Source organism: Oncorhynchus mykiss, chromosome 4 (genome assembly GCF_057628025.1).
Source record: "Oncorhynchus mykiss isolate SJ-2025 chromosome 4, ASM5762802v1, whole genome shotgun sequence".
NCBI lineage: Eukaryota > Metazoa > Chordata > Actinopteri > Salmoniformes > Salmonidae > Oncorhynchus > Oncorhynchus mykiss.
Genome location: NC_143025.1, coordinates 88,092,803 through 88,115,341, shown reverse-complemented (window position 1 = coordinate 88,115,341; position 22,539 = coordinate 88,092,803). Strand labels below are relative to the sequence as shown.

Sequence of the window (22,539 nt, the reverse complement as noted above, 5' to 3'; positions counted from 1 at the left end):
TGGCAAAGTGGGTGGGGTTATATCCTTCCTGTTTGGCCCTGTCCGGGGGTGTCCTCGGAGTGGGCCACAGTGTCTCCTGACCCCTCCTGTCTCAGCCTCCAGTATTTATGCTGCAGTAGTTTATGTGTCGGGGGGCTAGGGTCAGTTTGTTATATCTGGAGTACTTCTCCTGTCCTATTCGGTGTCCTGTGTGAATCTAAGTGTGCGTTCTCTAATTCTCTCCTTCTCTCTTTCTCTCTCTCGGAGGACCTGAGCCCTAGGACCATGCCCCAGGACTACCTGACATGATGACTCCTTGCTGTCCCCAGTCCACCTGGCTGTGCTGCTGCTCCAGTTTCAACTGTTCTGCCTTATTATTATTCGACCATGCTGGTCATTTATGAACATTTGAACATCTTGGCCATGTTCTGTTATAATCTCCACCCGGCACAGCCAGAAGAGGACTGGCCATCCCACATAGGCTCTCTGTAATTCTCTCTTTCTTTCTCTCTCTCGGAGGACCTGAGCCCTAGGACCATGCCCCAGGAATACCTGACATGATGACTCCTTGCTGTCCCCAGTCCACCTGACTGTGCTGCTGCTCCAGTTTCAACTATTCTGCCTTATTATTATTCGACCATGCTGGTCATTTATGAACATTTGAACATCTTGACCATGTTTTGTTATAATCTCCACCCGGCACAGCCAGAAGAGGACTGGCCACCCCACATAGCCTGGTTCCTCTCTAGGTTTCTTCCTAGGTTTTGGCCTTTCTAGGGAGTTTTTCCTAGCCACCGTGCTTCTACACCTGCATTGCTTGCTGTTTGGGGTTTTAGGCTGGGTTTCTGTACAGCACTTTGAGATATCAGCTGATGTACGAAGGGCTATATAAATAAATACATTTGATTTGATTTGATCTGCGTCATCTGACCACTTCCATATTGAGCGAGTCACTGGTACTTCCTGCTTTAGTTTTATTTGTAAGCAAGAATCAGTAGGATATAATTATGGTCAGATTTGCCAAATGGAGGGCGAGAGAGTTTTGTACTCATCTCTGTGTGTGGAGTAAAGGTGGTCTAGAGTTTGTGCAATCTACTATCTACTTATTAGGGCTGTCAGAGTTCATTAGTGCAATCTACTATCTACTTATTAGGGCTGTCAGAGTTCATCAGTGCAATCTACTATCTACTTATTAGGGCTGTCAGAGTTCATTAGTGCAATCTACTATCTACTTACTAGGGCTGTCAGAGTTCATTAGCGCAATCTACTATCTACTTATTAGGGCTGTCAGAGTTCATCAGTGCAATCTACTATCTACTTATTAGGGCTGTCAGAGTTCATTAGTGCAATCTACTATCTACTTATTAGGGCTGTCAGAGTTCATCAGTGCAATCTACTATCTACTTATTAGGGCTGTCAGAGTTCATTAGTGCAATCTACTATCTACTTACTAGGGCTGTCAGAGTTCATTAGCGCAATCTACTATCTACTTACTAGGGCTGTCAGAGTTCATTAGTGCAATCTACTATCTACTTACTAGGGCTGTCAGAGTTCATCAGTGCAATCTACTATCTACTTATTAGGGCTGTCAGAGTTCATCAGTGCAATCTACTATCTACTTATTAGGGTTGTCAGAGTTCATCAGTGCAATCTACTATCTACTTACTAGGGCTGTCAGAGTTCATCAGTGCAATCTACTATCTACTTACTAGGGCTGTCAGAGTTCATCAGTGCAATCTACTATCTACTTATTAGGGTTGTCAGAGTTCATCAGTGCAATCTACTATCTACTTATTAGGGCTGTCAGAGTTCATCAGTGCAATCTACTATCTACTTATTAGGGTTGTCAGAGTTCATCAGTGCAATCTACTATCTACTTATTAGGGCTGTCAGAGTTCATCAGTGCAATCTACTATCTACTTATTAGGGCTGTCAGAGTTCATCAGTGCAATCTACTATCTACTTATTAGGGCTGTCAGAGTTCATCAGTGCAATCTACTATCTACTTATTAGGGCTGTCAGAGTTCATCAGTGCAATCTACTATCTACTTATTAGGGCTGTCAGAGTTCATCAGTGCAATCTACTATCTACTTACTAGGGCTGTCAGAGTTCATCAGTGCAATCTACTATCTACTTATTAGGGCTGTCAGAGTTCATCAGTGCAATCTACTATCTACTTATTAGGGCTGTCAGAGTTCATCAGTGCAATCTACTATCTACTTATTAGGGCTGTCAGAGTTCATCAGTACAATCTACTATCTACTTATTAGGGCTGTCAGAGTTCATCAGTGCAATCTACTATCTACTTATTAGGGCTGTCAGAGTTAGTTAACTGTTTGTAATTTTAGTGCACTTTTATTTTTATTTTAATTTTGATTAATCTCATTTTCTGAAAGCGTGTAAAATACAGTACACTGAAAACATCCCAAATACATCGGCTATACAGCCAGAAACAACAATGAGATGTCAAATACATCGGCTATACAGCCAGAAACAACAATGAGATGTCAAATACATCGGCTACACAGCCAGAAACAACAATGAGATGTCAAATACATCGGCTATACAGCCAGAAACAACAATGAGATGTCAAATACATCGGCTATACAGCCAGAAACAACAATGAGATGTCAAATACATCGGCCATACAGCCAGAAACAACAATGAGATGTCAAATACATCGGCTACACAGCCAGAAACAACAATGAGATGTCAAATACATCGGCTACACAGCCAGAAACAACAATGAGATGTCAAAACAAGTCGACATTGAGGTCAAAAGAAGGTTGGCTTTATCAATGTACAACATTTTTTTGCTTTTCATTACTTTGGACAAAATTAAGAGGTCAATATTCTCGTAAGGATTTTTGAATAAAAAATCATTTAAATCACATCAACTCCTGTGATTAACTCAATAAAAAAAAAACTTGTTTGAGAACCCTAGTTGTATATGTTTTAAAAGGTGTCATTGAATAAAAAATTGCGTTCCAGCGCTGAATTAATGACGTATTACTGTTTTCACCTCTTTTGTCGTCTTCAATCCGGGTACTTCAAGGAAACACTAGATGGCGCTAATGGACACTGCAGCTCAGAGGCATTAATGTCGTTTTTTCTGCTTCTGGTTTATTACCGTGCATAAGACAACACGTCCTAACACTGGACAGTAATTATACATGAATACAGAGTCAATGGTTACGTTGTCTACGGTGACCTAGTAGTACATACTGACATAACACAGCACTTCAGGGTTTTTGTATGGCAGATCTCATTGCTTTGTATACAGCTGCAATAAGGTCACACACACACACACACACACACACACATACACACACACACACACACACACACACACACACACACACACACACACACACACACACACACACACACACACACACACACACACACATACACACACACACACACACACACACACACACACACACACACACACACACACACACACACACACACACACAGACCACATCACACAAGGACTTCATTTGACAACACCGACCGAACGCAGGCAGTGTGAAGGGAAGAGGGACATACACCTAGAAGGTAAGAACCTAAATGTTGGTTCTGAGGGTGAAAAATGCTTTATTAGTTGACTCACACTCTCACTTCAGCTCGTAGTTTCACTCCATTTTCAGAGGAGAAAGCAGTCAGGGTTTAGTGTCATGTCTGACGCTGTTGGATGTTTCTGGATAATCCACTGGCAGAACTGTAAAGAGACTCATACAACGTGACAGGTGCCCTAGGCTGTATCCCAAATAGCAACCTGTTCTTTATTTAGTGCACTGATTTTTATTAGGGTAGTGCACTTTTTAGGAATAGGAGGCCATTTGGATCCTACATCTATTCTCAACTTTTGCACACTCTCAGTAAAAATGAGGGTTTGACATTTCTTTGACAATGTTTTATTTATTTATTTTTTTACCTTTATTGAACAAGGCAAGTCAGTTAAAGAACTAATCCTTATTTACAACGATGGTCTACTTTTAATTAAGGGATTACAATATGGTAGTTCCCACGCGTTCAAGAAGAAGACAGCTCCTACCGACTGCTCCCTTGTAAAGAAAGACCTTCTTCCTTTAACAGTTGAATAATGTTTGACACTTCAACACAAGATGTTGTGTGTGTGCATTCCTTTTTTTAATTTTATTATTTTATTTTTTTACAGTTTTCCATAGTATTCAAATACCAATTCTACATGAAGATTCTCGTGGACTACTAGTAGTAGAGGTAGGAGAGTTGTGGTATGTAGTTATTGTGTGTTTAAACAGTAGGTGAACACAGTCTACAGGCAGCATACTAAAAACAACATCCCTCACAGCAGTGGAAGGGAGGATGTGGCTATAGAGATATAGAGAGTAGGGAGGGATGAGGTGAGCAGCTTGGCATCAAAGCCGAAGGGGCGTAATGCTTTGAGGTGGGAAAGCAAAGGCAAAAGGCGGTACTGTCTCTGAATGTCACAGAGATTTAACCTGAAGACATGAAACTGACTGCATAACTCATGCAGATTCAACAAACAGCATTCAAAAACAGATCATTAACTAGGAGATAGTGAGATACAGAATGTGAGTATTACCTGCTGTAAATCTTTCATTTTATATTTACAAGACAGGCTAGACTAGTATGCTGCAAGCAATGGTTTAGGCAATAGTATTTTAAGGACAAATGACTGGAATTTGAAGGATTTTTGCCAAATAGAATGAACCCCCCCCTTCTCTCTCTGTCAAAGGCTCCAACCAGAAAAGAAGATACAAATGGAAGATACCATTGACACCGCCATGGGGGTGTTCTCTTATCAGTACCTGGCGTCCAATGACAGTTTACTTTTCAACATCACACCAACCCACTTCCCCCCCCTGCCACCCATAATAGACCAGACCATCAGCTTCACCATCATAGTGGTCCTCTTCATCACCATGGTTTCACTGGGCTGTACCATGGAGGTGTCCAAGATCAAGGTGATTCTCATGATGGTGTTCATATCTAGTTTCTGGTTGTTTCAGACTTTTTGTGGTTAATTTCATTTTCTTTCTTTTATGTTTTTTTTGTGATTAAAGCAGTTTTAAGGTTTATGAAATGTATACAAATTAAATATTATATTCATAACATTTAATATTGTTATTAATCTATTTCTATAGACCCACATCCTGAAACCTAAAGGAGTAGCCATCGCAGTGGTGGCACAGTTCGGAGTAATGCCCCTCACTGCCTTTTCATTGGCTAAGGTTAGTTTTTCTCATTGGATAAGGTTAGCATTTCTCATTGGCTACGGTTAGCATTTCTCATTGGCTCAGGCTAGTATTTCTCATTGGCTCAGGCTAGTATTTCTCATTGGCTCAGGTTAGTATTTCTCATTGGCTCAGGCTAGTATTTCTCATTGGCTCAGGCTAGTATTTCTCATTGGCTTAGGTTAGCATTTCTCATTGGCTACGGTTAGCATTTCTCATTGGCTCAGGCTAGTATTTCTCATTGGCTCAGGCTAGTATTTCTCATTGGCTCAGGTTAGTATTTCTCATTGGCTCAGGCTAGTATTTCTCATTGGCACAGGCTAGTATTTCTCATTGGCTCAGGCTAGTATTTCTCATTGGCTTAGGTTAGCATTTCTCATTGGCTACGGTTAGCATTTCTCATTGGCTCAGGCTAGTATTTCTCATTGGCTCAGGCTAGTATTTCTCATTGGCTTAGGTTAGCATTTCTCATTGGCTACGGTTAGCATTTCTCATTGGCTCAGGCTAGTATTTCTCATTGGCTCAGGCTAGTATTTCTCATTGGCTCAGGCTAGTATTTCTCATTGGCTCAGGTTAGTATTTCTCATTGGCTCAGGTTAGTATTTCTCATTGGCTCAGGCTAGTATTTCTCATTGGCTCAGGTTAGTATTTCTCATTGGCTCAGGTTAGTATTTCTCATTGGCTCAGGCTAGTATTACTCATTGGCTCAGGCTAGTATTTCTCATTGGCTCAGGCTAGTATTTCTCATTGGCTAAGGCTAGTATTTCTCATTGGCTCAGGCTAGTATTTCTCATTGGCTCAGGTTATTAGTTTCCATAGCTGTCTTGGCGTTTTACAGTCTGGCTCCCAGGCCTTCAGGAATGACAGGACAGGACTATGCCAAGCTGTTCAGTGTAGCCTCAGGTGTGCGTCCTGTCCTGTGTCTTCAGGTGTTACAGCTGGGGCCGATGGAGGCTGTAGCGTTGCTGATCTGTGGATGCTGTCCAGGGGGAAACATCTCCAATATACTGGCCCTGGCACTGAAGGGAGACGTGAACCTCAGGTAGACAACATTCTTAACTATTCACATGGAACCTCTATGAATTTTGATTTATTCTCTCCCAAATGTTCCCGTTATCACAGTGTGGCATTAACGTTCAGGTGAAAATCATCTTGTTTCTGACTGGGTCTCCACCCTAAAGACTGGTCTCATTAGTCACTGACTGTTCCCCAAATTTGACATATTCCTGGTAACTACATCTCATTTTACTACCATTCAAACGTTTGGGGTCACTTAGAAATGTCCTTGTTTTTGAAAGAAAAGCAACATTTTTTGTCCATTAAAATAACATCAAATTGATCAGAAATACAGTGTAGACATTGTTAATGTTGTAAATGACTATTGTAGCTGGAAACAGCAGATTTGTTATGGAATATCTACATAGGCGTACAGAGGCCCATTATCAGCAACCATCACTCCTGTGTTCCAATGGCACGTTGTGTTAGCTAATCCAAGTTTATCATTTTAAAAGGATAATTGATCATCAGAAAACCCTTGGTAATCACCCTGTTTTCAGACCTACATTCATGCCTTGGTAATTAGCCTGTTCTCAGACCTACATTCATGCCTTGGTAATCACCCTGTTCTCAGACGTACATTCATGCCTTGGTAATCACCCTGTTCTCAGACCTACATTCATGCCTTGGTAATTAGTCTGTTCTCAGACCTACATTCATGCCTTGGTAATTAGTATGTTCTCAGACCTACATTCATGCCTTGGTAATTAGCCTGTTCCCAGATCTATATTCATGCCTTGGTAATTAGTCTGTTCTCAGATCTACATTCATGACTTGGTAATTACTGGCTTACATTGACCTAGATCAAGGTCCCTTAATTGGCGGCCTATGGGCCAAATTTGTCTCATGACCTTTTTTATGCATCCCCAGTAATTATACTGTATATACAGTACCAGTCAAAGGTTTAGACACACCTACTCATTCAAGAGTTTTTCTTTATTGTAGAATAATAGTGAAGACATTTGAACAACAAAATAACACATATGGAATCATGTAGTAACCAAGAAAAGTGTTAAACAAATCAAAATATATTTATATTTGAGATTCTTCGAAATAGCCACCCTTTGCCTTGATGACAGCTTTGCACACTCTTGGCATTCTCTCAACCAGCTTCATGAGGAATGCTTTTCCAACAGTCTTGAAGGAGTTCCCACATATGCTGAGCACTTATTGGCTGCTTTTCCTTCACTCTGCGGTTCAACTCATCCCAAACTATCTCAAATGGATTGAGTTTGGGTGATTGTGGAGGCCAGGTCATCTGATGCAGCACTCCATCACTCTCCTTCTTGATCAAATAGCCCTTACACAGCCTGGAGGTGTGTTGGGTCATTGTCCTGTTGAAAAACAAATGATAAGTGCAAACCAGATGGGATGGCGTATCGCTGCAGAATGCTGTGGTAGCCATGCTGACAGTGTCACAAGCAAAGCACTCCCACACCATCACACCTCCTCCTCCGTGCTTCACAGTGGGAACCACATATGCAGAGATCATCCGTTCACCTACTCTGCGTCTCACAAAGACACAGAGGTTGGAATCAAAAATCTCAAATTTGGACTCATCAGACCAAAGGACAGATTTCTACCGGTCTAATGTCCATTGTTTGTGATTCTTGGCCCAAGTCTCTTCTTCTTATTGGTGTGTTACTATACACTCCGGCCTCCTGACTGTTTGCTTAAGAAAAAATACCCCGTGGCTGAATCTAGTTGATGATCCCTGACCCAGATCATAAAACTATTATATGAATGAATTCCACCATCAGACACCCCATCCATCCCATGAATGAATTCTACCATCAGACACCCCATCCATCCCATGAATGAATTCTACCATCAGACACCCCATCCATCCCATGAATGAATTCCATCCCATGTTTTAGTTTGAACCGGCAGATCCCCAACTCCTCTATTGGCCACTACCCGTCCAAGACCTTAACATACAGTGCCTTGCGAAAGTATTCGGCCCCCTTGAACTTTGCGACCTTTTGCCACATTTCAGGCTTTAAACATAAAGATATAAAATTGTATTTTTTTGTGAAGAATCAACAACAAGTGGGACACAATCATGAAGTGGAACGACATTTATTGGATATTTCAAACTTTTTTAACAATTCAAAGACTGAAAAATTGGGCGTGCAAAATTATTCAGCCCCTTTACTTTCAGTGCAGCAAACTCTCTCCAGAAGTTCAGTGAGGATCTCTGAATGATCCAATGTTGACCTAAATAACTAATGATGATAACTACAATCCACCTGTGTGTAATCAAGTCTCTGTATAAATGCACCTGCACTGTGATAGTCTCAGAGGTCCGTTAAAAGCGCAGAGAGCATCATGAAGAACAAGGAACACACCAGGCAGGTCCGAGATACTGTTGTGAAGAAGTTTAAAGCCGGATTTGGATACAAAAATATTTCCCAAGCTTTAAACATCCCAAGGAGCACTGTGCAAGCGATAATATTGAAATGGAAGGAGTATCAGACCACTGCAAATCTACCAAGACCTGGCCGTCCCTCTAAACTTTCAGCTCACACAAGGAGAAGACTGATCAGAGATGCAGCCAAGAGGCCCATGATCACTCTGGATGAACTGCAGAGATCTACAGCTGAGGTGGGAGACTCTGTCCATAGGACAACAATCAGTCGTATATTGCACAAATCTGGCCTTTATGGAAGAGTGGCAAGAAGAAAGCCATTTCTTAAAGATATCCATAAAAAGTGTCGTTTAAAGTTTGCCACAAGCCACCTGGGAGACACACCAAACATGTGGAAGAAGGTGCTCTGGTCAGATGAAACCAAAATTGAACTTTTTGGCAACAATGCAAAACGTTATGTTTGGCGGAAAAGCAACACAGCTGAACACACCATCCCCACTGTCAAACATGGTGGTGGCAGCATCATGGTTTGGGCCTGCTTTTCTTCAGCAGGGACAGGGAAGATGGTTAAAATTGATGGGAAGATGGATGGAGCCAAATACAGGACCATTCTGGAAGAAAACCTGATGGAGTCTGCAAAAGACCTGAGACTGGGACGGAGATTTGTCTTCCAACAAGACAATGATCCAAAACATAAAGCAAAATCTACAATGGAATGGTTCAAAAATAAACATATCCAGGTGTTAGAATAGCCAAGTCAAAGTCCAGACCTGAATCCAATCGAGAATCTGTGGAAAGAACTGAAAACTGCTGTTCACAAATGCTCTCCATCCAACCTCACTGAGCTCGAGCTGTTTTGCAAGGAGGAATGGGAAAACATTTCAGTCTCTCGATGTGCAAAACTGATAGAGACATACCCCAAGCGACTTACAGCTGTAATCACAGCAAAAGGTGGCGCTACAAAGTATTAACTTAAGGGGGCTGAATAATTTTGCGTGCCCAATTTTTCAGTTTTTGATTTGTTAAAAAAGTTTGAAATATCCAATAAATGTCGTTCCACTTCATGATTGTGTCCCACTTGTTGTTGATTCTTCACAAAAAAAATACAGTTTTATATCTTTATGTTTGAAGCCTGAAATGTGGCAAAAGGTCGCAAAGTTCAAGGGGGCCGAATACTTTCGCAAGGCACTGTAATTATCATAGATATTAAACAACGTCATCAGTTACCGCGTCACACCTTTCACCCTCGTTTTAACCACCTAGTCAGTCATTAACCCCAGAACGTACCTGGAAACCTCCATTAGGACACGATACCTAGAGATGCAGAGGAGATTTTACTCCTCTTACCCCCCCTGTAGGTATCATCTGAATGAACACTGTCTCTGACTGTCTCAAGGACTTGCCTACTGTTAATTATTAATAATGGCAACTGCCAAATATTTTACTCACACTAGTCTCTTGTTTATGTGTGCAGAGATGACATGTACACGAGTGCTGTCTGTCAGGATATAGGACAAATAGATTCAGATATTTTTCTTACTGTTTGTTTTTTTAAGTATAACATTATCCACAGAAAAAGACAAACTAGATAACAGAACAACCGGAATGACACTATAGTTGGTTGTTTAGCAACAAAACAGATGCTTGCAGAAGTATAGGACAAAACAGCTGGGGTTTTTGCTTAGATTGCTGACTTTAGTTAGTCTCCAAATGTTTATTGAAAACATAACTACACTTGCACAATGAGTCTCAGAAAAAACATGGTTACAGTTGTTTGGTTAGCTAACTAGCGAATGTATTACCATATTAGGATTAGATATGCCATTATTCAAAACAACTCAAAACAAGACATGGTATCAAGATACAAGGAGCTGAAGCGTCATTGTTGCTAGGTCTCTGGCCATCCAGAATCACAACACATGGACTTCTGACCCTTTGAAACTTGCACTTTGTTTTCCCGACATTGTCAACTAACCCTTCTATTGAGATGACTGCCCCCTTGGCATTCACCCAATAGAGAAATGTCCGAGTTGTGATTTCAAGGTCACAGCTATGTGTTGTTCCACGTTCCGTCAATGTGGATATCGAGCGTAACCATAACATCACGTTCGCCAGGTTAGGAAGAATGGAAATACACACATATGTAAGTAACCCTGCTATTTATACACGACTATCTCTCTCTCTCCCCCCTCTCTTTCTATCTCTCCCTCTCTCTTTCTATCCCTCTCCCTCTCTCTTTCTATCCCTCTCCCTCTCCCCCTCTCTTTCTATCTCTCTCTCTCCCCCTTTCCCTCCTCCTCTCTCTCCTTCCCACACATATGTAACTAACCCTGCTGTTTATACACGACCATCTCTTTCTCTCCCCCTCTCTTTCTATCTCTCCCTCTCTCTCTCCTCCCTCTCTCTTTCTCTCCCCCTCTCTTTCTATCTCTCCCTCTCTCTCCTCCCTCTCTCTTTCTATCCCTCTCCCTCTCTCTTTCTATCTCTCTCTCTCCCCCTTTCCCTCCTCCTCTCTCTCCTTCCCACACATATGTAACTAACCCTGCTGTTTATACACGACTATCTCTCTCTCTCCCCCCTCTCTTTCTATCTCTCCCTCTCTCTTTCTATCCCTCTCCCCCTCTCTTTCTATCTCTCTCTCTCCCCCTTTCCCTCCTCCTCTCTCCTTCCCACACATATGTAACTAACCCTGCTGTTTATACACGACTATCTCTCCCTCTCTTTCTATCCCTCTCTCCCCCTTTCCCGCCTCCTCTCTCTCTCCTTCCCTTTCTCTATCCCCCCCACTCTGTCTCTCTCTCCGTCCCTCCTTCTCTCTCCCTCTCTTCCTCCTCAGTATTGTGATGACTACCTGCTCTACATTCCTAGCCCTGGGTATGATGCCACTGCTCCTCTACCTATACTGCCAGGGCTTCTCCAACCTGGAGAGTGCTGTCCCCTACGCTGGCATCACTCTGGCCCTGGTCATGACTCTGTTCCCTTGTGGCATCGGCATCCTCATCAACTACTACAGGCCGCAGTACTCCAAGACCATTACCAAGGTATGACAGATAATGGTCTGCGTTTTGGGTAGTCTCACGTTGCCATACCTCCAAAATCATGTCGTTGTCATGCCTTCCTTGGAGGAGTTTTAGGGAAACTCCCTTCCTGTTTTAGGGAAGCCTGGAGGGCTTCGAGGCTAGCTTTTGAGTAATATCTTCAACTGGGTAGTTAGGTTTACAGTTAGATTTTACAATCTTGTTGAAAAACACAAATCTGGTAAAGGGCCTCATTTTAAAAGTTCAAAACATTGAAAACATACAGGTTGTTTTAGACAGCCCAGCATAAATTGATAATAATATACAGTTTGTGGCTGAATGTCCTCCTGCTCTTCAGATCGGTCTGTCCCTCCTGTTGATATCCATGGTAGTGATCGGCCTATTGGCCAGCGTGACCAGAGGAAGAATGAATGTGATGCTGACCGTCCTGTCCCCTCAACTAATGGCCACTGCTGCCCTCATGCCCCTCATTGGCTACACTTTAGGATACGTCCTTTCATACCTGTTCAGAGTCAACAGATCGTAAGTCATGGTGATGAGGATGATGTTGAAGGTAAACTGTAAATTGATGAAGATTAGGATTACCATGATGGTGAAGATCAAGATTATAATTATGTTGATAGATTGCATGTGAAGTTTTTCTATAAGAAAAAAAAACAACGTATCTTCCTATTCCTCTAGTAAAAGTATATTCCAGCTCAGTAGATTTCTAATGCTAAATGCTTGGAGGAAAGAAACTCATTTACCTCAGTTAGAATTCAATGTCAAGCAATCAAATCCTTATTTGGACATCCTTCCTTCTTTCCTCAGGGGGCAGAGGACCATCGCCATGGAGACGGGATGTCAGAACATCCAGCTGTGTTCCGCCATTTTGAAGGTGGCGTTCCCTCCCGATGTGATTGGTCCGCTCTACCTCTTCCCTATAGTCTACATAGTGTTCCAAGTGGGAGAGGCCTTACTGCTCATCGTCCTCTTCTGGGTTCACCAGAGGTTCTTTAAAACAACAAAGAAAGGTGGGCTTGACTGACCCTTGTCTTTGAATGATATACAGTTAAAAAAAAGCATCTAGTCTGAGACCTGGACATCAGGTCCCTTATGATTACATCAGTTTTGTCATCACAAAGTGTCTCAGAGGAGGAGTACTGATCTAAGATCAGGTATCCCCGGTCTTATTCTTTATTTTGTTAGAAGGCCAAACTGATCCTAGATCAGCACTCTGAGATGTTTTATGATTTTTTTTTTATGTATTTATTTTATTTCACCTTTATTTAACCAGGTAGGCCAGTTGAGAACAAGTTCTCATTTGCAACTGCGACCTGGCCAAGATAAAGCATAGCAGTTCGACAGATACAACGACACAGAGTTACACATGGAGTAAAACAAACATACAGTCAATAATACAATGTGAGCAAATGAGGTGAGATAAGGGAGGTAAAGGCAAAAAAAAGCCCATGGTGGCAAAGTAAATACAATATAGCAAGTAAAACACTGGAATAGTAGATTTGCAGTGGGAGAATGTGCAAAGTAGAGATAGAAATAATGGGGTGCAAAGAAGCAAAATAAATATGTGTGACCTCAGGCCTGGAGGGAAGCAAAAGTCATTCCGCTACCTAACCTTGGTTAGCGCGCACTGCGCCCGGCCCGCCACAGGTGCGCGATGAGACAAGGATATCCCTACCGGCCAAACCCTCCCTAACCCGGACGATGACAATTGTGTTGTTAGACTTCAGTGCGGCTTTTGACATTATCGACCATAGTCTGCTACTGGAAAAACTTGTATTATGGCTTTACACCCCCTGCTATATTGTGGATAAAGAGTTACCTGTCTAACAGAACACAGAGGGTGTTCTTTAACGGAAGCTTCTCCAACATAATCCAGGTAAAATCAGGAATTCCCCAGGGCAGCTGTCTAGGCCCCTTACTTTTAAAATTCTTTAACGACATGCCACTAGTTTTGAGTAAAGCCAGTGTGTTTATGTATGCAGACGATGCAGACACTACACACGTCAGCTACTACAGCGACTGAAATTACTAACAGTCAACAAAGAGCTGCAGTTAGTTTCGGAGTGAGTGGCAAGGAATAAGTTAAGTCATGAATATTTCCTAAACTAAAACCATTGTGTTTGGGACAAATCATTCACTAAACCTTAAACCTCAACTATATCTTGTAATAAATCATGTGGAAATTGAGCAAGTTGAGGTGACTTAACTGTCTGGAGTAACCCTGGTTGTTGGTAAACTGTCATGGTCAAAACATATTGATACAACAGTAGTTAAGTTGGTGAGAAGTCTGTCCATAATAAAGCGCTGTTCTGCCTTCTTAACAACACTATCAACAAGGCAGGTCCTACAGGCCCTAGTTTTGTCACACCTGGACTACTGTTCAGTCGTGTGGTCATGTGCCACAAAAGGGACTTAGACCATTGTAATTTTTCTCAGAACAGGGCAGCACGGCTGGCCCTTATATGTACACGGAGAGATAACAATAATATGCAATGTCAATCTCTCATGGTTCAAAGTGGAGCAGAGACTTCGTGACTACTTGTTTTTGTAAGAAGTGTTGACAAGCTGAATGCACTGAGATCCAAGGTACTATTCATATAGTTACTTAAAATGCCTTTATTTGAATGGCATGATCAGTGGAAACAAAGACTGAAAAACTTGACACAATTTGGCTGCATGGCCTTCGTCAGGGAGTACAAAGATATGCATTATCCTCTTTTGAACAGCTTTTCTCAATCAACCCTGATTTGAAGCCGGAGTGATTACAGGAATTCATTGGACAACACCTAGTATGTAACACTATACACATTAAAAGGTGAAAGACTGTAGATATGGTATCAAGAGTGAAAAATCAAGGCTAGAAGTTGTCTGTCTAAACTACTGGCACACGGCTCTGACACCCATACATACCCCACAAGACATGCCACCAGAGGTCTCTTCACAGTCCCCAAGTCCAGAACAGACTATGGGAGGTGCACAGTCCTACATAGAGCCATGACTACATGGAACTCTATTCCACATCAGGTAACTGATGCAAACAGTAAAATTAGATTTAAAAACAGATAAAAATACATCTTGTAGAACAGCGGGGACTGTGAAGAGACACACACAAAGGTACAGACACAAGCACACACACACACACATTGTAATATTGTTGTACAATGCAGAATGTAACTATGATGTACTGTTTTATCATGCAAGTCATTTTTGTAGCCCAGGCAGAGTGGCTGCTGCATCGGCTGAACTGACAGGGATCCCTAACGGTCACAGAATGTTCCGGAAGCTCCAAATGATCAGTATCTCTCTCCGAATGATCAGTATTTCTCTCGAGCATCCAGAAACAATCACATCAGTCTGATGATTTACCATGAACCATTACGATAAGTACAGTCGACTTGAAAACACCCCCCAGTAACTGCATTTACAAATCGGTGTCTCGCATTGATGGTGAGGCACGGCTACTGTCGTTTTGAACAGGTGGAGCGATTGCGCCAATTGACTACCGTATGACACATTTCCGGAATGAAATTGGTAATTATAAGTACGTACTGTCTGTACTACACGTGTATTTATGATCAAGGCAAGCTAGTGCAGTAGGTCTGTGTGTACAAGCTATAGAAAACATTGTAATAAGTGACGTTTTAATACTGAATGTTTCAAACAATAAAATCTAAATCTAAATCCACGACTAAGAACATTTTTACAAACAGTGGCAAACAACTCTTTGTGGAAGTTTCACTTTATTCTCAAGTTCTGACATACAAAATGCCCTGGGCGCTTTATTTAAAACTGTTTTCATTTGTCGTTTGCTGTGTCTTGTTCTTTTTTCAATTAAGTACAAATTACAACCCTCATATTGAACACGGAGAGAGAAAAAAAAACAAAAACAAACAAAAACGACTTCATTTAGCATTAAAAATTGTTACTTTCCAAACTATTCTCTAGGTTGTGTCGACGCTTCATTACAATACCTTGTGAAAGGAAACGTGTATAATGCTTTATAGAAACAAAAGAGTACAGACACAGACAACCACTCCGGTAAAACGGTCAAAACAAAACGGGTGAAATAATAACGCAGCCTGCCACAATGTTTTCACCAGACGTCTTAAAACGAGGACCTTTATTGCCGCCACAAAAAAAAACTGATCACAATCTGATACACCCCCCCCCAAAAAAACAGATCACAATCTGATACACCCCCCAAAAAAAGAAGAATGGCGTTCAATCAAATAAATCACAGCATAAAACTAATCAAATCCCCCCCAAAAAAAGAACCCTACACTGAGATCAGAATGGTTCGACCCAAAACCTTAGCCAATCACATTCATAGCCATCATGGAACGGGACTTGAATTCTCAACAGCTCATGATATCAGAGCTGACAAACAAAAGCCGGTAGAGGGGGGGGGGGGGGGGGGGGTCCACCACACGAGTGTTGAATGATAAAAAATAAAAAAAATGTAATACCTTACCAAGAATTACATCCATTATTACAAATAAAAATACTAACCAAAACCCCCAGAAGGTTTTAGACTTGATGCTCAAATTGAAAACGAAGCCCTCGTTGTGTTCACAGCAAGAGCCACGCTTTTACTGAGAACACTGACCATACAAAAGTAGGTCAAAGATCAGCTATGTCAGAAGAGAAGAGCGGAGGGAGGAAACGGAGGGGGAAATACAGGGACACCAGGCAAGAACCGCTGGGTAAAACAGTTCCTGCCCTGTCCTGTTTTGTCTGAATGTGAGTATTTATGTACGAGGTGTGTGTTTATTTTAAAACGTGTATACTCCTGCGCTAGGTGTTCTCAGTGGCGGCTGTCCGTAGACGGGGAGCGAGAGCCACGAGACCTGGAAGGAGACCTGGAAGGTGCACGCTGTGCAGGGGGAGTGGAGTTGGGGGAGGCAGACTTGCTGGGCTTAGAGGGTCGTTTAGAGGAGGAGGAAGAGGTCTCTTTGGCCCTCGGGGGTGGGGAGCCAGGGGCAGCAGCACGGGGCGCTGGGGAGCCGCTGTGGGAACGAGAACGAGAGCGTTTGTAGTCCCTCTTGGGGGAGCGGGCTTTGGGGGAGTGGGACCTGGAACGACGAGGGGTCCTGGAGCGGGACGGGGAACGGTTACGAGAACGGGAGCGAGAACGAGAAGAGCTCTCAGAGCGGGAACGACTCCTTGAACCCCTGGAGGAGAAAGAGGGGAAAAGGTGAAACCAACCGCATCATCACTTTACTGACACTGCCGTCCTCAGTTCCTTAGAGGAAACACTAGTAGAAACATCTAGAAGGGCTTATTCTCCAGACCAACTCACCTCTTCTTAGCTGCCTCGATCAGTTTGATTTTCCTTCCATTGATCTCCTTGCCAGACAGCTTCTCAAGGGCGTTTTTCAGGTCGCTGTAAGAAGCGAACTCAACCACTCTGAAGACCGACACGACAAAACAACAGGTCAGTGGAATACAACTGACAAGGAGGGTTGAATGTAAAACGTTTTAGGAGTAGGTGGATGTTGGAGAGTTTACACGTAGTTTACACGTAGTTTACAGGTCTAGAAAGAAGGGGTAGTTTACAGGTCTAGAAAGAAGGGGTAGTTTACAGGTCTAGAAAGAAGAGTATTTTATTATTCTTACCCTTCGTTGAGCTTGGGGCGGTGTGCGTCTGCAAAGGTGACTTCCCCAGCCTGTCTCATGAAATCCTTCAGGTCCTACACAACGACAGGCCAAGTTAGGACCAGACCAGGACAACACGGTCAACATAATGTATCATCATTCACCAACGAGAGAAAAAAAGGTTAGATATCATAGGAGGAACTACAGAGACTAACAGAGACGACGAGAGGGGTCCAAGAACCTCAGAGATCACAGCAGAATTACTAGTACTAATTACTGGTCCAGCAACAAAGTCATTGTGTTAAAGTAGTTGTTCCATTTACCAGTTAGGTGTCTGTGTGCATGTTGATGTACGGGACAAGCCAAATGGACAGGAAACGGTTTGGAAAATGTCACACACTTCCTTAAGAAACTCCTTTGTGAAAAGAGCTTGGCAAAAGAAAACGTGAATAAAAATCTTCCCGGAAGTACATAAAAAAACGTACTCTCTAAATTAGGTCTGTAAAATGGAGGAAGATTTTTTTTAAAGACAAAAAGAACTAAAAAAAAAAATATATAATCTTTTGAATTAAAAGTATATTCTTGGACCCCACTCACTGTAAACAACTACATAGAACAGTTCATATAGAACATACTGAATGAGCAGTAGAGGAGCTGTGTTGAGCAGCATGTTGAATAAGGTTGTCTCTTGCTAGCTAGGAGCCGAGGGCACAGGGCTCCCTGCCCCCTAACGCCTGGGACGGGTACCATGTCTAGGGCTCGGCACCCCTCCCCCCACCCCTCTCAGGCTCAGTACAGAGGAAGAGAGGAAACCAATACCTGAGACCCCCCTTGGAGCGGGCCGCAGCAGACTCTCCTAGTCCACCATACCATCATAACCACCTTGATCGCACCTCGTCATCCAACCTTGACCTCTCGTGACCTCGCTCAGCAGATTTTATCCACCTCTGGGCACCGCTCACGATGTGCGGACGGAATCACAGCACACGGGGGGGAGGGGAGGGGGGTGAGGGGAGGGGGGGTTGCATGGATCGATTGAAGCCTCTCAAATTTACGAACCACCATCGATCAGGCCAACACGCCAGCCACCATCAACACCACCATCGACTCTCTTTCTGCCCATCTGCCTCTCTGTTTGCGATTTCTCCCTCTCTGTCAGCACAGCGCTCCCGCCGTTGAGGGGGGGGGCAGCGAGTGCGAGCGAAGTGGTCGCCGGCCACGCCAGTGCTTCTAGAGCAGAGTGGGTAGTGGGACCCAGGGGGGGGGGGTGGGACCTCACCCCCAACCAAGCGAGGAAGGGAGCACTCATACGACCAGCAGGAGGATACCAATTAGGAGTAGGCCGACAGGCACTCTGGCTGGCACGACATGGCTCAACCCAGAGAGAGGGACCCTGATTGGGTTAACTCCACCATAAGAAGCGCTCTCGTCCATACGACACAACAGTCAGGCTGGTAAATAAAGGGGTGAAGAATTGGTTAAAATAAAATAAATAAACAAGACAAATTAGTTTTGTTTTTTCCTCTCTTTTGTATCTTATCAAACTGTATTCTTTAGATGCAGTAAATATCTATGGCTGGTTATTTTCACTGGAAGCTCTCAGGAGAGAGCTAGATGGGCTCTCAGCACATATAGCCTCTTATAGTTCAAAATCACTTGTAAGGAGAAATGAGACCCAACAACACATTTGGCTAGTGCTGCTGATTTTCATATGCATGTGCTCTCAGCCCATTAAAATATTATTACATTCTCTCCAATAAACGTAAGGAAAAAAAACATGACTGAATTTCTTTACCTGGAGTGAACCAGGCAGTTGCCTTGAGATCATTACTAGTGAAGATAAGGTATAAAAGCTGAGCATTGTCACTCTCTCCCTCTGATTACTCAGCACCTGGTGTTGTTACTAACAGGCAGGTACGGTAGATGAGCAGACACGCCCAGGTAAGGAACTCACCTGCCAGCTGACGCGAGATGACAGGTTCTCCACGATGAGACGGTTCTCCGTGCGCATCGGTGGGGGGTTCCTACTGTGGCGGGAGAGAGAGAAAAGTATGAAAACCTTGCAGATAATCTAGAACCGTGGTTCCATAACAGTGGGCTAAAACCCATTGGTGAGTCATCCACAGCTAGTTCCTTCCTTCTAGCTGAAGCTTGGAGTTCATCCTGACTAGTAGCCTATTACATTTTGTTGTAGTGGGAGAGAGAGAACACAAGCACCTCAAGGGCTGATCTAGGATCAGTTTCCCATTGTCCATTCATTATAGTTTAACATCCTTAACAGACCCTAGATCGACACGCCTATTCAGATTTTCTATATTCAGACCCATGATTCTGACTAGAAATATCAAATAGTACCACCGGGATTAGAGTCAATGACAAAGAACAGTGTTGCCCCTCCCACTGAGCTGATAGTTTGCTGACCTCCTAGATTACGTTGATTTATATCCATTGCACATTTCCGAAAGGTGCCTCGTGTAGACAGAATGTTGAATAAACTGTCCTTTGAACTTACTCTGCCGGTGGTCCACTTGGTTGGTTGGTCCTTATGGAAATTTGAGACAAAATATTCCACAGGAAAGTATTATTAAAACATACTTTTTATTTTAAAATTCTGGTACCGGCGTCGATATTTCTATCACCTGATATATGCATGCCCCGTATGTATGCGTTCCTCAGGGGATGAACAAAAAAACCATGAAAGCCAAACACACAAAGCAGAGTTTTGAAGTTGGTTGGATAATATATATATTTTTTCTCCTTGGGGATATTTTGTCTAAAATTTCCTCTTGTAAAAAAGGGACTGTACAGTCTTCTGAGATCTATTTGTTTAGCGACTAGTGTGGGTAGTCCACACTGAGACTTGTAAGAGCTAGCCAATAATATTTAAGTCCAAGTACCTCCGACTATCCTGGGAGCCACGGCCATAGCGATCTGGGAAGCGGCCTCCTCCTCCTCCTCCTCCTCCTCCCCCTCTGTCACCACCACGTCCTCGCCCACCACGCAGGCGCACACGAGCATGCTCAATGGTCACCCTGAGAGAGAGAGAGAGAGAAAAAAAAGAAGAGGCCTTAAGACACAGAACAGGTTATGGAATGCTGTTATAATAACCCAGGACTATTTATTGATATGTGCGCCAACGTGATGATGTGCAAATGTCCATCATGAACAGAGATGCTGCTTTACCTCTCATTGCAGAGCTCCTTGCCGTCCAACTCATAAACTGCATCCTCAGCATCCCTAGGATCATCAAACTCCTGGAGAACAGATTACAACATTCAGACGATCTATTCTAGACCTCCTGTCTACAAGGTTTTCTACTAAACCATGTAACTAGCCTATGGTAGCAATTATCTAGTAAGTAGAGGTCGTAATTGAGGGTTCAGATATGTGCCTCTTGCCTCAGTGTGTATACTGACCCCCAAAAACTAAAACCTGTATGCGAGTCCACACTGCACTTAGCCAAGACTGAACTGCCTCCTTAACCTGGGGCTAAGAACAACGCAGTGTGAAATGACATGGTGTAGGTGTGTGTGTGTACTTTACCACAAAACCAAAGCCCCTCTTGAGGTCGATGTCTCGGATGCGGCCGTATCCTTTGAAGAATCTCTCCACGTCCTTCTCTCTGGCGGACGGGTTCAACCGGCCCACAAATATGCGGCAGCCACTCATTCTGCCTGTAAAATATGTCTATCCGAAAACAGAGTAAATCAAATGTATCATTTTAAAATAATTCCCTAAAATGACACATTTTGAAACTAAAAAAAAGAAACCCCACCCACTATGTGGAAGGAATGTTGTAAGAAACTCAAACGACACCATTCATCTTTTCTGCGTAGTTAAATGCTACACCCACAACATTAGCAATTTTAGCTAACTAGAATTATATATAGTACACAAATTGGGAGTATTAAAAAAAAATATATATACACTATTTTAGATGCCTAAAACGTGATAAACCGCGTATACTCATCCCGGAGAGGTTTTAAAACCGAGCGTTTATCGTGACCTTAACGTGAGCTGCGACACAGACATTGTGCATTTTTTAGGGGGGGGGGCCTTGTGATTGCATTTTGCAAACGCAAGATAAACAAACCTAACTAGCTTGTTAAAAACATTGTTTCCCCACTGGCAATACTAGTGCAATAATGCTGTTAAAATGAGTTTTTGTCCATTTAAAAATTGTACAAATGTTAATATACCTTTTGTGTTGGGTTTTTTCCTTCCTTCGGAGGGATTGTCTTGCTGCTTTTACTGCGAGGAGGACACAAAATGGAGCCCGTTTTCTCTCGGCTTTTCAATGACACGCTGCAGTACCGTGTCTCTGCCGCTAGATGTCACCCAGTCACACGGTTCACCATCTACATCAAAACAATGGTTTGGTGTTTGTTCGTCACAGGACAGGGTGCAAAAATGGCATTGGCTCTTTACTGACTGTTCGTAAGATGCGCAACTAGGTGGGTGCAGTAGCATGATAATATGACTGACGGACAGAGACACACATTCGCCCTGTACACTCAGGTGTGGTTGTCCTGGAGTGTCCTTGAGGTAACAGTGGGTAGGCCTTTTAAGGATCTGTTCTCTACAGGCGTTTCACTCATATGTTTACTACACATGGGTACATCAATCTTTTAGTCTGCTTACTTTTTTACTACATTACTATTATTATGTCAGTCTTTGGGCCGTCGAATAAAAAAACATTTAAAACACAGTTTTGACCTATTTTAGGCTTCCATTCAGCTGTTCTTAAACCGTGTATTCTTCTCTGCTTCCTGACTAAGTTGGGCGGCAGGGTAGCCTAGTGGTTAGAGCGTTGGGCCAGTAACTGAAAAGGTTGCTGGCTCGAATCCCTGGGCCGACAAGGTACAAATCTGTCGTTCTGCCTCTGAACAAGGCAGTTAACCCACTTGTTCGTAGGTCATCATTGAAAGTAAGAATTTGTCCTTAACCGACTTGCCTGGTTAAATAATACAAATAGAAAACTACAGAAGGTGAAAATCCTCTTATAAAAGTAGAGATCCAACCGTTCAGTTTTGCCAAATCAATAAAATAAAAAAAAAGGCCGACAACATTCACCTATTTTTTGTTCTACAACATTTTTGAGTAACGAAATACAACGTATGGCTGGAACTATCTGGGTGAATTGAACACAAATACCAAGTTACATTATATTTGGCCATGCAGTGTTAGCGGAAACGATGTTCAGCTGAATTCTCATTTGTAGTGGAATAACCCTGACCTGCATTCTTTTTCAGTATA

General features: G+C 42.8%; 2 protein-coding genes and 1 long non-coding RNA gene across 6 annotated transcripts; 1 reads left to right on the top strand and 2 right to left on the bottom strand.

Moving 5' to 3' along the window:
* Positions 1-4,727: 4,727 nt before the first annotated feature.
* LOC110521103 (hepatic sodium/bile acid cotransporter-like) lies at positions 4,728-15,369 on the top strand. Its single transcript, XM_036976241.2, has 6 exons — positions 4,728-4,953; positions 5,134-5,220; positions 6,153-6,265; positions 11,484-11,688; positions 12,023-12,207; positions 12,496-15,369. The coding sequence occupies exons 1-6, from the start codon at positions 4,750-4,752 to the stop codon at positions 12,710-12,712; spliced, it is 1,011 nt and encodes a 336-aa protein (XP_036832136.2). The 5' UTR covers positions 4,728-4,749; the 3' UTR covers positions 12,713-15,369.
* On the bottom strand, positions 10,322-12,568 carry LOC118964476 (uncharacterized). Of its 2 annotated transcripts, none has more exons than XR_005051533.2 (2): positions 12,432-12,568; positions 10,322-12,187 (listed from the first exon to the last, which is right to left on the bottom strand). It is a non-coding gene; the product is annotated as an uncharacterized LOC118964476 (long non-coding RNA). The 2 variants fall into 2 exon arrangements; XR_016495488.1 differs by having other exon boundaries at positions 11,249-12,243; positions 12,432-12,567.
* On the bottom strand, positions 14,290-21,793 carry LOC110522591 (serine/arginine-rich splicing factor 5). 3 transcript variants are annotated; one of them, XM_090233228.1, is made up of 8 exons: positions 21,483-21,793; positions 20,827-20,970; positions 20,467-20,537; positions 20,181-20,315; positions 19,238-19,310; positions 17,305-17,378; positions 16,988-17,095; positions 14,290-16,859 (listed from the first exon to the last, which is right to left on the bottom strand). In XM_090233228.1, exons 2-8 carry the CDS (start codon positions 20,950-20,952, stop codon positions 16,493-16,495), a joined length of 954 nt encoding a protein of 317 aa, XP_090089354.1. In that variant the 5' UTR covers positions 20,953-20,970; positions 21,483-21,793; the 3' UTR covers positions 14,290-16,492. The 3 variants fall into 3 exon arrangements, with proteins under 3 accessions (XP_090089354.1, XP_090089355.1, XP_090089356.1); XM_090233230.1 differs by lacking the exons at positions 14,290-16,859; positions 16,988-17,095; positions 17,305-17,378 and adding an exon at positions 18,103-18,734 and having other exon boundaries at positions 21,483-21,586; XM_090233229.1 differs by lacking the exons at positions 19,238-19,310; positions 20,181-20,315; positions 20,467-20,537; positions 20,827-20,970; positions 21,483-21,793 and adding an exon at positions 18,103-18,734.
* Positions 21,794-22,539: the final 746 nt, after the last annotated feature.

What these genes read in the sequence shown, in the direction of transcription:
- LOC110521103 (XM_036976241.2), top strand. Translation starts at nt 4,750, where the DNA reads ATGGAAGATACCATTGACACCGCCATGGGGGTGTTCTCTTATCAGTAC. An exon ending in TGGAGGTGTCCAAGATCAAG is followed by an intron (nt 4,954 to 5,133) that starts GTGATTCTCATG and finishes CTATTTCTATAG; the next exon opens with ACCCACATCCTGAAACCTAA. An exon ending in CTGCCTTTTCATTGGCTAAG is followed by an intron (nt 5,221 to 6,152) that starts GTTAGTTTTTCT and finishes CTGTGTCTTCAG; the next exon opens with GTGTTACAGCTGGGGCCGAT.
- LOC110522591 (XM_090233228.1), bottom strand. Translation starts at nt 20,952, where the DNA reads ATGAGTGGCTGCCGCATATTTGTGGGCCGGTTGAACCCGTCCGCCAGA. An exon ending in GGCTCCCAGGATAGTCGGAG is followed by an intron (nt 19,311 to 20,180) that starts GTACTTGGACTT and finishes CTCCCGCCACAG; the next exon opens with TAGGAACCCCCCACCGATGC. An exon ending in CGCCCCAAGCTCAACGAAGG is followed by an intron (nt 17,096 to 17,304) that starts GTAAGAATAATA and finishes GTCGGTCTTCAG; the next exon opens with AGTGGTTGAGTTCGCTTCTT.